The sequence below is a fragment of the Polyodon spathula genome, chromosome 10 (genome assembly GCF_017654505.1).
Source record: "Polyodon spathula isolate WHYD16114869_AA chromosome 10, ASM1765450v1, whole genome shotgun sequence".
In the NCBI taxonomy this organism is placed as follows: Eukaryota; Metazoa; Chordata; class Actinopteri; order Acipenseriformes; family Polyodontidae; genus Polyodon; species Polyodon spathula.
Genome location: NC_054543.1, coordinates 9677953 through 9692941, shown reverse-complemented (window position 1 = coordinate 9692941; position 14989 = coordinate 9677953). Strand labels below are relative to the sequence as shown.

The 14989-nt window shown below is 37.4% G+C and overlaps 1 protein-coding gene across 2 annotated transcripts in view; it reads left to right on the top strand.

Annotated features, from left to right (window-relative positions):
• LOC121321507 (rho GTPase-activating protein 22-like) overlaps positions 1-14989 on the top strand; it is a 36247-nt gene that overhangs the window by 5276 nt on the left and 15982 nt on the right. The window contains exons 2-3 of one of the 2 annotated variants that reach the window (XM_041260491.1): positions 592-791; positions 3441-3528. In XM_041260491.1, the coding sequence (XP_041116425.1) occupies positions 592-791; positions 3441-3528 (288 nt within the window). Of the gene's footprint in view, positions 1-591; positions 792-3440; positions 3529-6932; positions 7344-14989 lie in introns of those variants that run through there. The other variant, XM_041260492.1, reaches the window with a different exon arrangement.

The window sequence follows — 14989 nt, the reverse complement described above, 5'->3', positions numbered from 1 at the left end:
CAGTCCCACTTGCAGCCAGTTCACTTTGAATATCTTTGGCTGTCAATCTCGGATTGTTATTAACCTTCCTCACAATTCTTCTACTTGTTCTTGGTGAAAGAACCTTCTTTCTTCCAGACCGAGGGGGCTCTATTTCTTAACTTTGTTTTCCTCATCCACAAAGGCAAAACTTTTGCTACAAAAGATTTTTCATAAAATTCTTTGTTTTGGAGAATTTTTTTGAAATTATACATTTCCATTGGGGTATGTAAACTTTAGATTACAACTCTGTGTGTGTGTGTATATATATGTATATATATATATATATATATATATATATATATATATATATATATATATGGCAGTTGGTTCTTTGAGCTAATATATATTATATATATATATATATATATATATATATATATATATATATATATATATATATATATATATAGTAATTAATGTGGAGACAGTGGTAATGCTCCGTACACTCTGAAATAGCAAAGTAAGAGTATATTTTCTAAATATTGTACAATTTAGGCCACATCATTGGGTGTGTGAGTACATGTCAAATGACTAGTAGTAAAGTGTGTGTAAGTTGTTTTCTGTTTTTAGCCAGGTCTAAGAGCATGGTGATGGGGCAGATGTCCAGGAGCTCCAACCGACCCGCTTCACCAGGTTTGCAGGAGCATGCTGTGAAAGCAGGGTGGCTGAAGAAACAGAGAAGTATCATGAAAAACTGGCAGCTGCGATGGTTTGTGCTCAGGACAGATCAGCTCTACTTCTACAAAGACGAGGAAGAAACTAAACCACAAGTATTAATCCCGAAACTATTTTTCTTTTAAATCAGTAGAAGTGAAACATCTGTATCAGTTATTATGAATGGTTTGTATATTATTGAAATGGAAATCTCGGACAATGGTGCAACGATTTTAACAGCAGATACAGTTCTACAGTGTACGTAAACACGGGAGTCTTTTTGTGATAAGGTTTTAAAATCACTTATTAACACTAGCAATCTCACCTCAGGCCCACTTTTCTTTTGTTGAAGAACTGAAGAGCTACTGGATCTTCGATTATATTTAACAATTTAGAATTTGCAGATATTTCAAAAACAGCACTGCAGATGGAAGGGTTTGTCTGCAACCTGATATCTTATTGCTTGTACTCAACCCAGTAGTCCAGAAGCAATCAGACCTGTGATCTACAACATGGCCAAGGTACCAGGATGTACCCATTTATCAATAGCCTCACCCTAAAGGGTTACAGTAAATAAGATAAAACAGGTAATAACATGGATTTTGAAGAAACTGGTTATTCCTTAAAGGGCAACTTCACAACCTCTAGACAAAGGATGATATACACACTCCACAAACTTTGTTCTTAGTTCAATGCTTAAAATAATTTTGCTTTATTTACTGAAATCATTGCATGTGTGTGGTCTTGAGTACGTTTCCATGTATTATTCAGCAGTACAATGGAAAGGCAAAGCACCATATATCATGTTATTGGGCTGTGTGTTCTCATACCACTTTGCAATGTTAAACATGCAGAGCCTCCATGGGCTTCAGCTGTTGTGGGTACCCTTTTCTGTAACCACTCAGGATTTCCAACCACTCCATTCTCCCCTGGTGAACTTTTACATTTATATCCGTATTGAAAACCATTTGGTTGATTAAGTTTTTATAAAATTCAAACAGTCGGAATTCTACAATGTACAGTATACTGTTCTAGTATAACACAATACTATTCAATTAAACATGACAAATTCCAAAGAGTATTTGTTTATATTTTTGTTTATAATTTTATCAAGGATACTCAACATTAATACCATGGGCATAAGGATTAGTATTAAAACTACAGCATAAAAGAATGATGGCTAGGTGACACTGTCCTTAGTAGTCTAGAATGTTGCGTTTGGCGATTTCAGCTTTTCCTCAGTAGACAGCAGTCACATCATAAAACCACCACACAATTTGATACAGTTGAAACTAATGACTGAATTAGGAATATACTTCAAATATAGGGTTATGGTTATCAAATAGCATTAGTGTCGTGCACTCTTTCAAGAATGGTACATTATTTATGAACTTTGAGTGCCAGCATTAGGACTTGCTTACAGCATAACCTTTTCCATTTATAGCATAAACATGGGGAAGCACTGTACAATTTGTTCTCTCTGTGACTGTATTTGAACTAAAGTGCACTCTTTAATATTTAAAATATCACTTGGATAGTTTTAAATCCTGGATTCGGGTGGATTTTAGTTTTGCCTTTGGAATAGGGTCATTCAGCTCTACCTTTTCTTTGTGGGACAAATCAATACTTCATCAGCTTTAGCTTTCAGGAAGCTAGATTGCTATTCATGGCCGTTAAGTGACTACAGTACTTTGCAGTACTCCATAGAGCGCACATCATTTTAAATTTAAACCAGAGAAATATATTAGGCTCTTTTCACAAATGGATTGCATTAGGTGATTGCCTGATATTTTCACAACTTATTCAGATGATTTTTGCGTGATTTCTTTTCCATAGATAATTAGAAGTACTCTTGGTCGATTTTGCACATGTTCAAAAGGACAATCAATTACAACTCTGTTTTTTTTTGTAAGCAACCATACTCTAGGTTAGTGTTATACAACCATTGCCATTAAAAGTTTGATTTTAAACATAGCAGTTAGCAATGGAGGACGAGGAAGTGTTTTCCAATCTTCTACTTGGCAGCATTGTAAATCAAGCCATTTAGATGATGTGGGAAATGTGACCTCTGTATGCTGCTGAATACTATCGATGCAGACGGCTGCAGTCATTGGTGAAGTAGGGTTACTAAATTTAAATGGATTGATTTGTCCTTTCTCATCAGTCTCTTGTATTGCATTCCTTGGTGGAAGACAAAGGAATATTAAATCAGATATGGATCATCTAAGGTCCTCTTGCAAGTACCTGCAAAATACATTATTGGGTAAATGTTTCCTCCCAAACAGAAATTGCAATGGAAACTAATAATTTGTTCTCGGAATGCTTGTGCTGGAGTTGAACAAGGCAATGGTTAGCTTGCTGGGTTTCTATATGATGGTAATGCTGAGGAACGTCATTCATTTTTCAGTAAATTGACAGAAAACAAACATGTTGCAGAGCCATGTGCTCTGCAGACTGTCAACAATTTTAATCAACTGTATGTAATGAAGCATGTCTTAGCCCCAAAAAAATATGTCAAAATGCAGAGAATACAGTTTCTGCCCATTTCAAATATGTCAGGTAATAATTGTTTCCAGGATGGATTGTGCTTTCAGAATCTGATGTTTAATGATGTCTGTAATTCTAGATGCATTTAAGCTATCTGTGTTTCAATCTGTCTGTATTTGTCTAAGTATCTCTTGTACAAACATAGAGACAAACACTCCTGGTAAGGAGGGATTTAAAATGTTGATTGTCAAGTTTCCATTCTGTTTGTGTATCCCCAGGGCTGTATTCCACTTCAGGGAAGTCAAGTGAATGAACTGCTAGCCAATCCAGAGGAGTCAGGCAAACATGTCTTTGAAATTGTTTCAGGTAATAAAGTATGCTACAGGCAGATCGTTTTCTTTCATCAGTGGGAAGTTATCTGTGGCTTGGTTTTAATTTTTAGGTGTTTGTTTATTGTCTACCTTGGTCGGGTGGGATGGGGCCAGACGACATGTAACCACTATATTGAAAAATACTACCTTATTTAATGCTTTCCATAGGATGTAAAAATTTAACAGAGGCTGGTCACAAAACGCGACACCACACACTGCGCAATGCGAAAGAGCAGGGTTTATCTGCGTTTGTGGTTAGTCTTATCTCATCTCACCAACAGAATCCATAATGGCAGTGTAGCACACAACACTGCCCGTTACACATACATGGTAGTAAAAATCATGCTATTCATTTTCTGGTGATGCTATGTTTCATTATTCTTTGGCATTCTCAATTGCTATCAAGTCAATACAGACATACTCACTAGAAAAGGACACGTCTCATGTGGGACCTGTTGATCAGAGTGTATGCAGGCCAGAAGTTCTGTTGTCTTGCAATACAATGACTAATCAGCAGGTGGCAGGCTAGGGTTGAGATTTGTATTGTTTTTGTTGTAGTATTTTTTTCTTTCTTTAATCATTTTAATTACAGTGTGTTTCTGTCTCCTTTTTTTAATGGAAACAATTTTATGCATTTGCCATGGGCATGCATTTCACAAATATCCTTAATGGAGCGATAGTGAAGAGAACTTCAGAATGTTTTTCCTCGAAGCAGCCCCTCAGCATGATTTGCAGCTCAGCTGTTGTATATCTCTATGTGATAGCAGGGCTGTGAGCTCTACAGAAGGTCTGTGGGAGGATGCTGGTAACTTAAATAAAACTGGTTTTCAGTTCTCCCTATTAGTTGTCCATAATTTACCAGGACAGGGGTATCAAAGGTTAATTTGTTTATTTTACATTATTTATTAAATATGAAAAGTATGTGGATGTCTTCTAATTCATTTGAATTATAATGATAAATGGCAGATTTCATATAAACTATTGCGTCCTTTTAATCTGGGAAAGGTTGCTATCTATATACAAGATTTACTAGAGGCACAGAGGCTGTAAACATGAATGTAGCCTGGTGATTGTGAAAGGCTAGTGCTGAATCATGTATTTAATAGCTTTTATATTTGACAATCACTGTGCTGCCATGGATCTCTGTTTTATCTGTATTTAATTGGAATTTCAGTAGGTATTATGCCAATATTATTATTTTGCATGTTGTTACTGTCATAGTGATTTGCTCTGTGCTTTGATGGACATTCACTTATTATATATGCATTTAAAGCTGACACATGTTATTAGAATTTTATGATTCACAGGTATACAATAGAGGCTAAATCATTCAACAGGAAAGCTTACACCTGTGTAATAAAACAAAGTGGACATTTTATAAAATGTGAGTCGTTTGGAAAACAGTTTGAAGAGCAATGCGAGTCGAGGTTGATTTGTTCTGCTCTCTTGCTCTCTCTTTCACTGTCTCACACCATGGGGTGATGTTTACTCTCTGGGAGCTGATGGATTTATAACTGAAGTCTGAGAGATTGTGGGGATAGCTGTAAAAAATGAGTTTTAGACAAGTGTGATGATGTAAAGAGGAGCCTGGTATAGCTACACCTCATTACTTTCCTGTATGTTTCCTGTATTTTTCATGACTTTCTTTCAATAAGGGATGTTGATAAATTCAGTTCAACCAACAAATGTGAAATATAAACAAGATGTATTTATTTTTTGCAGCAGAATTTCTAAAGGTCATATACAGTCATAAAACACCTCTGGAACCCTTTCCTAACGTGTTTACATTTCTAATAGTTTATATATATATATCACTATAGTTGACAGGTAAATATAAACCTGAAAGGACATTTCTTTATCTAAATACATCTGAAAAATGTCAGCTTTCCACTGCTTGTTTGTGATCTTTTGACTTAGCATTTTCTAGGAGTAGCCGTGAACATTTGAAGCACACAGGGGAGGGTACGCTGCTGAGTAAACACCACTACTTCTTAGACAAATTAATAATTACAGACGTAATTCTGAAATAAAAAAAAAAAAAAGTAACAAATAGGCCCCCTCTTATCAGCAGCTGCATATTTACCTTTGCCGATACCAATTAAATTTTTGTTTGTTGACAGCAGTAGAATTTGAGGCCTAGAACAATGGCAGCTGTAGAATTTGAGGCCTAGAACAATGGCAGCTGTAGAATTTGAGGACTAGAACAATGGCAGCTGTAGAATTTGAGGACTAGGACAATGGCAGCTGTAGAATTTGTGGACTAGAACAATGGCAGCTGTAGAATTTGAGGACTAGAACAATGGCAGCTGTAGAATTTGAGGCCTAGAACCGCAGCTGTAGAATTTGAGGCCTAGAACCGCAGCTGTAGAATTCGTGGCCTAGAACAACGGCAGCTGTAGAATTTGTGGCCTAGAACAACGGCAGCTGTAGAATTTGTGGCCTAGGACAACAGCAGCTGTAGTATTTGAGTCCTAGAACCACAGCTGTAGAATTTGTGGCCTAGAACCGCAGTTGTAGAATTTGTGGCCTAGAACAACGGCAGCTGTAGAATTTGAGGCCTAGAACAATGGCAGCTGTTGCTATTCATATCAACAGGTATGGTTGTTATGGGGGGGGGCACTTTTGTAACACACATCCATTTATCCAGTTAAATGTATGACTAAACCAGTCCCCCTCTCCCATGCTAATTTATTGCAAATCTCATATCTTTTGATATGCACATTAGACTCTACAGGATTTACTCACCAAAACACATCAAAACATGTTAATGCTGTAAAACTAGGAATTAACAACTTTGATTGCAGATCCTAATTTGTGTTTTTCTAGTTTTATAGTTCACTAATAGTGTGCCAGTTGTGCCAGTGCTTTAAAAATCAGGCTCCTGTCTTTCATTAACATGCAGCATTTAAAATATTGAAAACATTAGGACTTTGTTCTATGGTTGCTGCTTGATTCAAGCCTGATGTTAGGAATTCCACAAACGGCACTGAATAAAATGTCAGTGTCTTTAACAAAGGCTTTCTTTATGAAAGATTATTTACGAAGTGCCCTGAAACGGGGGTGGGGTTGGGGTGGTGTGCTGTATGTTAAAACTGTATGTTTCCCAATATAGTGTTACCCTTGCAGGGTTTCTCTTCATGTACTGTAGTCTGTTTTGTCTTTACAGAACCACTTCTAACGTAGGTGTTCAAAGCTTGGCTGTTACCCTCTAGCTATGAGAGCTGAGAGCAGCCATCTGCTTAACACATAAATCCCTTGAGGTCTTCCACTCCTTCAAAGGGGGAGAACGTAATTAATAAGCAGTTCAGTTTAATAGGGAAACAAGATCTAGTGACATGCAGGGATTTGCGTCTAGACAGCAAAAAAAAAAAAAAAAGTGGTGTAGTGTACCCACAACAACAGACTGCTCTCAGATTGATTAGCATGGTCTGTTCTTATTTGGGGATGTTTGCAGTATTTGGCAAAGATGATCTGTGCTGCACATCTTTTCGAAGGAGTGAGAGTGGGGGCAGATGTCGAGAGCTTACAGTCAGACAAGAGTTTTGTTTCTGCACAAGGAAAAGAAAATTCATTCAATGAGTGAAAGAGAATGACTTGTTTTTTAAATATATGTCAGTAATGGTCCTCTGGGCATTTGTAAAGCTTTCTAGCACCGAAGCGCCTTGGCATTTACCTGCATTTGGATACACCTCCAGGAGTGGTAGTGATATAGTTGACATGGCACAACTGTAGCCACACTCTGACTATTTAAACACGATATGGGAGCCTGCTGCTGTAAAGTCAAGAAACGCTACGCTGATCAAATAAAAGGTATTGCTGTTTTGTCTGTCTTTGCATGCCTTTCATGGCACAGTTTCTTAGTACATTTAGAAGTTAAGCAATAACCAAACATAAAGAAACATATTCTCAGTTTGACTTTTACCAACTTTTTAATTCTAGAAAAGTTTTGGTTTATTTTCTGTCAGATTGACATTACTTTAAACACCAGAAAATATAGTGAGTAACTCGAAACAGCCTGGTTTTACCAGTTATAGTTTAAGCTGCCTTTCAAATGTGTTAAAGGTTTATGTGAAATGATTTACTTTTTTTTTTTTTTTACAAATTGTTTACATATTCTGTTCAAAATAAGTGAATATACTGTATATTAATAAATAAGGTTACCGCAGTGGGGTAGACTGGTAATGAAACATGACTTCTCTGAAGCTTCACTGGTATTAATCTTAACCAGCTTGTGCCTGGTAGACAGTTTCTAAATCATGAGAGAGACTGAACCTGGCACACACACGTCTTTGGACAGTCTCAGCAATCTCTTTGATATTCTGCACAGTTTATAAATAGTTTGCTGGTGTTTTGTTTTTGATTTTTTTGTTTTTTTTGTTTTGTTTTTTTTAATCTAGAGTGCTGACTTTTTTAAACATAATTTCAATTAAATTTCTTGACATTCACGTGTTAATATACCAGGTTTATTAATTTTTGTAATGTAATGGTAAGGATCTGTACTAAATGATATCTCCTCAGCTGCTTGCAAATGATTAATCAGTAAACAAAGGGCATTACCTTTATTTAAACAACTGATTACCTTTGGTTGTACTGGTAACTTTCTAATAGTTTTGTCAACATCAGTATTGGACACAGTGTGGTTGTGTTAGTTTGCATGTTAACTACTCTGGCTTCTTATGAACTACCATGGTAAAATTTCAAACTGTGAGTAATGAACTAGTGTGAGTATATATATATATATATATATTATATATATATATATATATATATAGGGATAAATGTTTATACATTTAGGTCTTGAAAAATATGTAAAATCCAGAACTTTGCCTGTAGTTTGTTAGAAAATAAATCCCCATGTTAATGTGAGCTTGTGGTCACTTTAAAGGGCCACACCCACCCAGTGGACGCTTTTTAAAGACACTATGACAATGTCCACACTCCACTGCTGTGAGCTGAGCTCTGTCTGAGACAGTGAAAGACAGCAAACAACAAACTCTTGATTCTAAACAGTGATGCCACTTGCAGTAAATACGCTGGTAGGGGTCTACGTGAAGAAGGAAATAAAGGGCTGGGTATGTGAATATAAAATCTCATCTGGGAAACTGTGTCTTATTTCTGTTCTTCCTTGTCACCGGTTCCATATTAAGACATATCCCCTGCTTGCTTTGTGTTATGTTGCATCAAGCGTTTTTTAAAAACTGTGTTTTGATACCGGTATAAAGTTTGGTATTCATGGAACTGTTCAAGGCTATTCATCAAAACAGATTCTTCGGTCTTCATGTTGTGAGGTCAACAAGTCTGCAAGACAAAACAATTAGCAGTCTCACTTGTCCTTGACACGAGAAGGGAGAGAGGGATAGGAATTATGTTTATTATAGTTATTTTGTGCAGGAGTCCATGGCTCCTAGTTGTTTTCTAAATTCCCTGTGAACATCTGCTTCAGAGTACAGTACCTTTAATCTTCTTTCTGTGTACTCTCGGTCAATAAATAATATAAACCGATATCCACCTGGGTCTAAACTTGGCTTGTTTTGTTGGTTTTTTTAAGAAGAAAGTGTATATTCACATCCCCAGAAGCACTTGGACTCACTCAGTTCAACACAGACTTCTTTTGCAATTAAAGTAATGTGGTGTGGTATGCTAAAACTCAGTAAAAGATATACAAAAACATTGTGCAATATGAATATGTGTCCCATTTTGATGTATAATAAGCCTTTCTACTTCTGTATTCTGGTTCCTCTGGGATTGGGGTGATGACAACAACGGATACAGAGGTTAGAGACTAGTGTGGACTAGAACCAGTCACCAGTCGTGTTTGTTTTTGGTGTGCTATACAATAGGTGCTGTGCCTACCTTTTGGGCAGAATTCAGTGCTTATTGAATTCAGGTTGGATTTCTTGCCCTCTTGAATCAGGCGCACCTCCAAGCTCTCAAGACTAACAGCACATTCACTGAACTATCGCTTGTGCATTATATTGTGGGTTGTAATTTGTTTTGATAACCTCTGTGCTATTTTTTTTTAAGAATTGTATCTATGTTTAGATTGCAGCATTTTGTAGCAATGTGAAAGCACTTTAAGAATCTAAATAATACATTCTAGCTAAAATAGTAGCTATAATGTTAGATTTTTGCCATCAGAGCTCAGTCACTGTGTTTCACTTTGCATCCATACAGAACACACAGACTTTGTTATTCTTTTTTTAATTGGTAGCAAGGATTAGTTTATATGGGAAAGCAAAGGTTTCTGGATCTTTATTTAAGGTTAAATTTAGATAGCAGTGTAAGATACTTGGCAGTGTGTCCATTCACAGTCTGCCTTCATCTTTAGACCTGTCAGTCTGCTTCGTTTCTTAAGTGAATAAGATGCCTTGACTGAGTCGTTTTAAAGAAGATGTTGGCTGATAGAAGCAAACAAACATGAAGTTCTACGGTCACCTTGGACTTAAACATGATGTTTCAGGACCAGTGCAGATACTAAAATAAAATGTGAGTTTGTGTTGGACTAACAAGTAGGGCAAACATACAGACCATGTTTCAAGACCACACAGATTTATCTAGCAACGATATTAAAAAAAAAAAAGTCAGGAAGTCCCATTCACTTAATTTGGAAGTTGTTCATTTATATTTGCAGTACAGACCCAACTTTGTAGAATAAAACCAGATATTGATAATGCTGTAATTAAATCTGCTGTTTCTTCTTAGGCCTTACAGTAATGATGAAACCCAATGCAGATAGACTAAAAAAAGTGTATTGATGATACAAATCTTAAAAACAAATTGAAACATTCAAGAAGATAATGGTAGACACAGTAGCAGTACTGGTTAGGGTTAACTATGTCAACTCCTTTTCTGATTTTAAAAACTTCATTCATCTCCTCCCTAATTTCTCTTTGTTTTTGGCTAAATAGATTTGCTTCTTTCCCCCTATATGCATAGTTCATTCCTTTTAAGTTTAAATCTTGGATTAGTCTGGTTGCTCCACTAGACTCTCTCCAGGCCACAATGACCCTTTGATACTGTGGTGACCAGAACTGGACACAGTACTCAAAGTGCAGTCTAATTCTGACTTCAGTAGTCAGACACTTTTATCATTTTTGACTTTAAGTTCCCCTTCACTTGCAAACACTGTTTTTGGAACCCCATTAATCAAAAGATAACATAAGCAGATCTTGGAAGGGTGACTTTAATTTCTCTTTTTAATTAAAGTGCAGCTTCCAAACACCTGTGTGGCAGAGCACAGCTCTGCTCTTTAGAAATTGGCAGGGATGGGGTTAAATTCCCCTACCTGCCTTGGTTCATTGTGTTCAGGTGGCTGGGGTTGATTAGATGATTAGTTTAATTAATGATCAATCAGCGCCCAGCCACCTGTAAAAGGAGGCCTCTGCTTCACATTTGGGAGAGGGAGCTGAGGAAGCAGGTTGGTGTTTTGGTGTTTTGGTGTTTTGGTGTTTTGGTGTTTTGGTGTTTTGGTGTTTTGGTGTTTGTGAATGTTTTGAAGGCATTGCCCAGCCTGGAAACCTTTATTTTTGTGAGTGTATTTTTGCTTTTTTTGTTTTTCTTTGTGTTTAAATTGCCCCTTGTGCCCTTTCATTTTTGTGTTTATAATAAAAGCTCCAGACTGTCTCTGTTCACTCACCAACCTGCCTGAGATCCTTCTTAACAGTTTGGGAGAAGTACAGCTGGAAAAGTACAGAGATTTAGTCTGGCTTGACAGCCTGCTTGATGTGGGAAATCTGATAACACCCAAGCTGAAACTCGGAGCTGATTCAAATTCAGCGTTTTGAACACGGGCTGCCACAGCAGAACTACGCAGTTAAACGAGCAGTCTTCCCCGCGACAGCGAGTTCAGGCATGGAAAAGTACAGGCAGTTCATAGACTTCAAAAAAAAAAAAAAACCCTCAACATGTAAGCAATGACCCTTTGATTCATGGAAGTCTGCATCACCCCTAACAGACTGAAAGCCACCAGGGAGATAGAAGGTCAGAAGGCTGGGGAAAAAAAGAAACTTCGTCAAACACAACCACCAGAAATCAAAACAACCAACAGCACTTCAGTTTTGATGAGCTAAACAACAAGAGAATGAAAGGAACAACATCCAGGACCCCATTGACAGTGGTGACCAGACAGCAACTTCAGTAGTCACAGCAAGTTCAGTTCGCAGTTTGGACCCCCTTACTACTTTTACATCATTTTCCTAGAACTTTAGTAGTCGTCCACATCGGTACAAACAACATTGGAAGAGACAGACCAAAATCCCTGCAAAACACTAGGAAGGAAATTAAAAGAGAAAACCAAAACTGTGGTATCTGGTATACTACCCGCACCTTGCAAAGGACCATATGGACAGCTGGAAATAATTAATCAAAACGCATGGCTGAAGACGTGGTGCACACGGGATCACCTATCTTGATCATTGGACCACATTCTACAACGAGGACTATCTGTATAGACAGGATGGACTGCATTTAAATAACAAGGGAACTAGTCTTGGAAAAGATCCTCGAGCAGGTGACTTTTTATCTAAATGCTAGAAGTATTGGAACCCTGAGAGTGATTATTAATACACTGTAAAGACAGGCAGGACAGAAGAGGAGGAGGGGTAGCGCTATACATAAGAACAGTCTTGAAGCCCAGGTGTTAAACCTGGACAAAGAAAATAAAACCGAATCAATATGGGTCAGATCTTGGGAGCATGCATAGACCGCCAGATTCAGACGGTGAGCACAATAATCTGTTATACAATGACATTACTGTGTAGCAAAGGAGAAGCCATACTAATGGGGGATTTCAACTTCCCCCAAATAAAATGGGAAAACCCGGTGGGTAGCGCGAAGGATGAAATAGAAATGGTGGAAATGACAAAATGGGGAAGGAAATGACAAATGATGCTTCCTAACACAATTTGTGAAGGCACCCACTAGAGGGGAGGCATGCCTTGATTTAGTCTTTTCAAATAACGAAGATAGAATAACTAAAACAGAGGTCAGAGAACCACTGGCAAACTCAGACCACAACATGGTCTCATTTGAAGTGTTTTTTAAAACCTCAAAAGTAAAGACTAAAGCTAAGGTTTACAATTTTAGAAAAGCAAACTATGAAGGCATGAAACAGAGACTAACAGAAGTAGATTGGAGTAAAATAGAGAAAACACCCACAGAAAAAGGATGGTTGTTCTTCAAAAATGTAGTACTAGAGGCGCAAAACAATTATATCCCTAAAGTAGACAAATCTAAATGTAAAACTAAATTGCCAAAATGGTTTAATAGATCAATTAAAAAAAATATTCAGCGAAAAAAGGCACTTTACAGAGCATTGCACAGAACTGGTTCATTAGAAAGGCCAAGAGAGAAATAGAAATGAACATTGCTAAGGGAGCTAAAACCAATTCCAAAATGTTTTTCCAATATCACAACAGCAAGAGAACATTCAAAGAGGAGATTAAATGTTTAAGAGATACAAATGGCAAAATCGTAGATGAAGAAAAAAAAATAGCAAATATGTTAAATGATTACTTTTCACAAGTTTTTACAAAGGAAGATACTGACAACATGCCCCACATGTCATCCAGTTCCTGTCCAGTTTTAAATAACTTTTACTCAAAGAAATGAAAGAAGTAATTTACAAACCGCTAACCAAGATCATGCAGCAGTCTCTTGACACAGGGGTGGTACCGACAGACTGGAAAATTGCAAACGTAATACCGATGGGAAACAAAACTGAACCAGGTAACTACAGACCAGTAAGCCTGACTTCTATTATATGCAAACTTATGGAAACTATAATAAGATCCAAAATGGAAAATTACCTATATGGTAGCAGGGTCCTGGGAGACAGTCAACATGGTTTTAGGAAAGGGAGATCGTGTCTAACTAACTTGCTTGATTTTTGTTGAGGATGCAACATCGATAATGGATAATTGCAAAGCATATGACATGGTTTATTTAGATTTCCAGAAAGCTTTTGACAAAGTCCCGCACAAAAGATTAATTCTCAAACTGAACGCAGTTGGGATTCAAGGAAACGCATGTACATGGATTAGGGAGTGGTTAACATGTAGAAAACAGAAAGTACTGATTAGAGGAAAAACCTCAGAATGGAGTGTGGTAACCAGCGGTGTACCACAGGGATCAGTATTAGGTCCTCTGCTATTCCTAATCTACATTAATGATTTAGATTCTGGTATAGTAAGCAAACTTGTTAAATTTGCAGACGACACAAAAGTAGGAGGAGTGGCAAACACTGTTGCAGCAGCAAAGGTCATTCAAAATGATCTAGACAAGATTCAGAACTGGGCAGACACATGGCAAATGACATTTAATAGAGAAAAGTGTAAGGTACTGCACGCAGGAAATAAAAATGTACATTATAAATATCATATGGGAGATATTGAAATTGGAGAAGGAATCTATGAAAAAGACCTAGGAGTTTTTGTTGACTCAGAAATGTCTTCATCTAGACAATGTGGGGAAGCTATAAAAAAGGCTAACAAGATTACATTGTGAAAAGTGTTGAATTTAAATCAAGGGAAGTAATGTTAAAACTGTACAATGCACTAGTAAGACCTCATCTTGAATATTGTGTGCAGTTCTGGTCACCTCGCTATAAAAAACTGCTCTAGAAAGAGTGCAAAGAAGAGCGACCAGAATTATTCCGGGCTTAAAAGGCATGTCATATGCAGCAGGCTAAAAGAATTGAATCTGTTCAGTCTTGAACAAAGAAGACTACGTGGCGACCTAATTCAAGCATTCAAAATTCTAAAAGGTATTGACAGTGTCGACGCAAGGGACTTTTTCAGCCTGAAAAAAGAAACAAGGACCAGGGGTCACAAATGGAGTTTAGAAAAAGGGGCATTCAGAACAGAAAATAGGAGTCACTTTTTTACACAGAGAATTGTGAGGGTCTGGAATCAACTCCCCAGTAATGTTGTTGAAGCTGACACCCTGGGATCCTTCAAGAAGCTGCTTGATGAGATTTTGGGATCAATAAGCTACTAACAACCAAACGAGCAAGATGGGCCGAATGGCCTCCTCTCGTTTGTAAACTTTCTTATGTTCTTATGTTCTTATGTTCTTATGATATGTCTGAAGTCTTTTCAGATGAGGTCTATTTTAAACGGCTTGGTATATTATTTCTTACGGGTTATGAAGCAGGGGCATTGCAAGGATATTGTTACCCCACTTTTTTTTTTTTCAACGATAAGGGACAGATTAAATTGATGAATTTGTTGTTACACTGCTGCTACATATAGATAACTAGATAATTGCACTGGAACACACTCCCAATTCAGCTGAGCTGGGACCGAGACTCATCAGTGAAAAGAACCAATTGACTCTGCTGGGCTGCCCCTCATTGGTGTATTTTGGCCCCCTGCAGGCACTGTTACCGATGTCCAGCACAGGTTTCCTCACCATTACTATGCCTGCCTCAGAAGCTCACTATGGTGTACTGTAAGTGT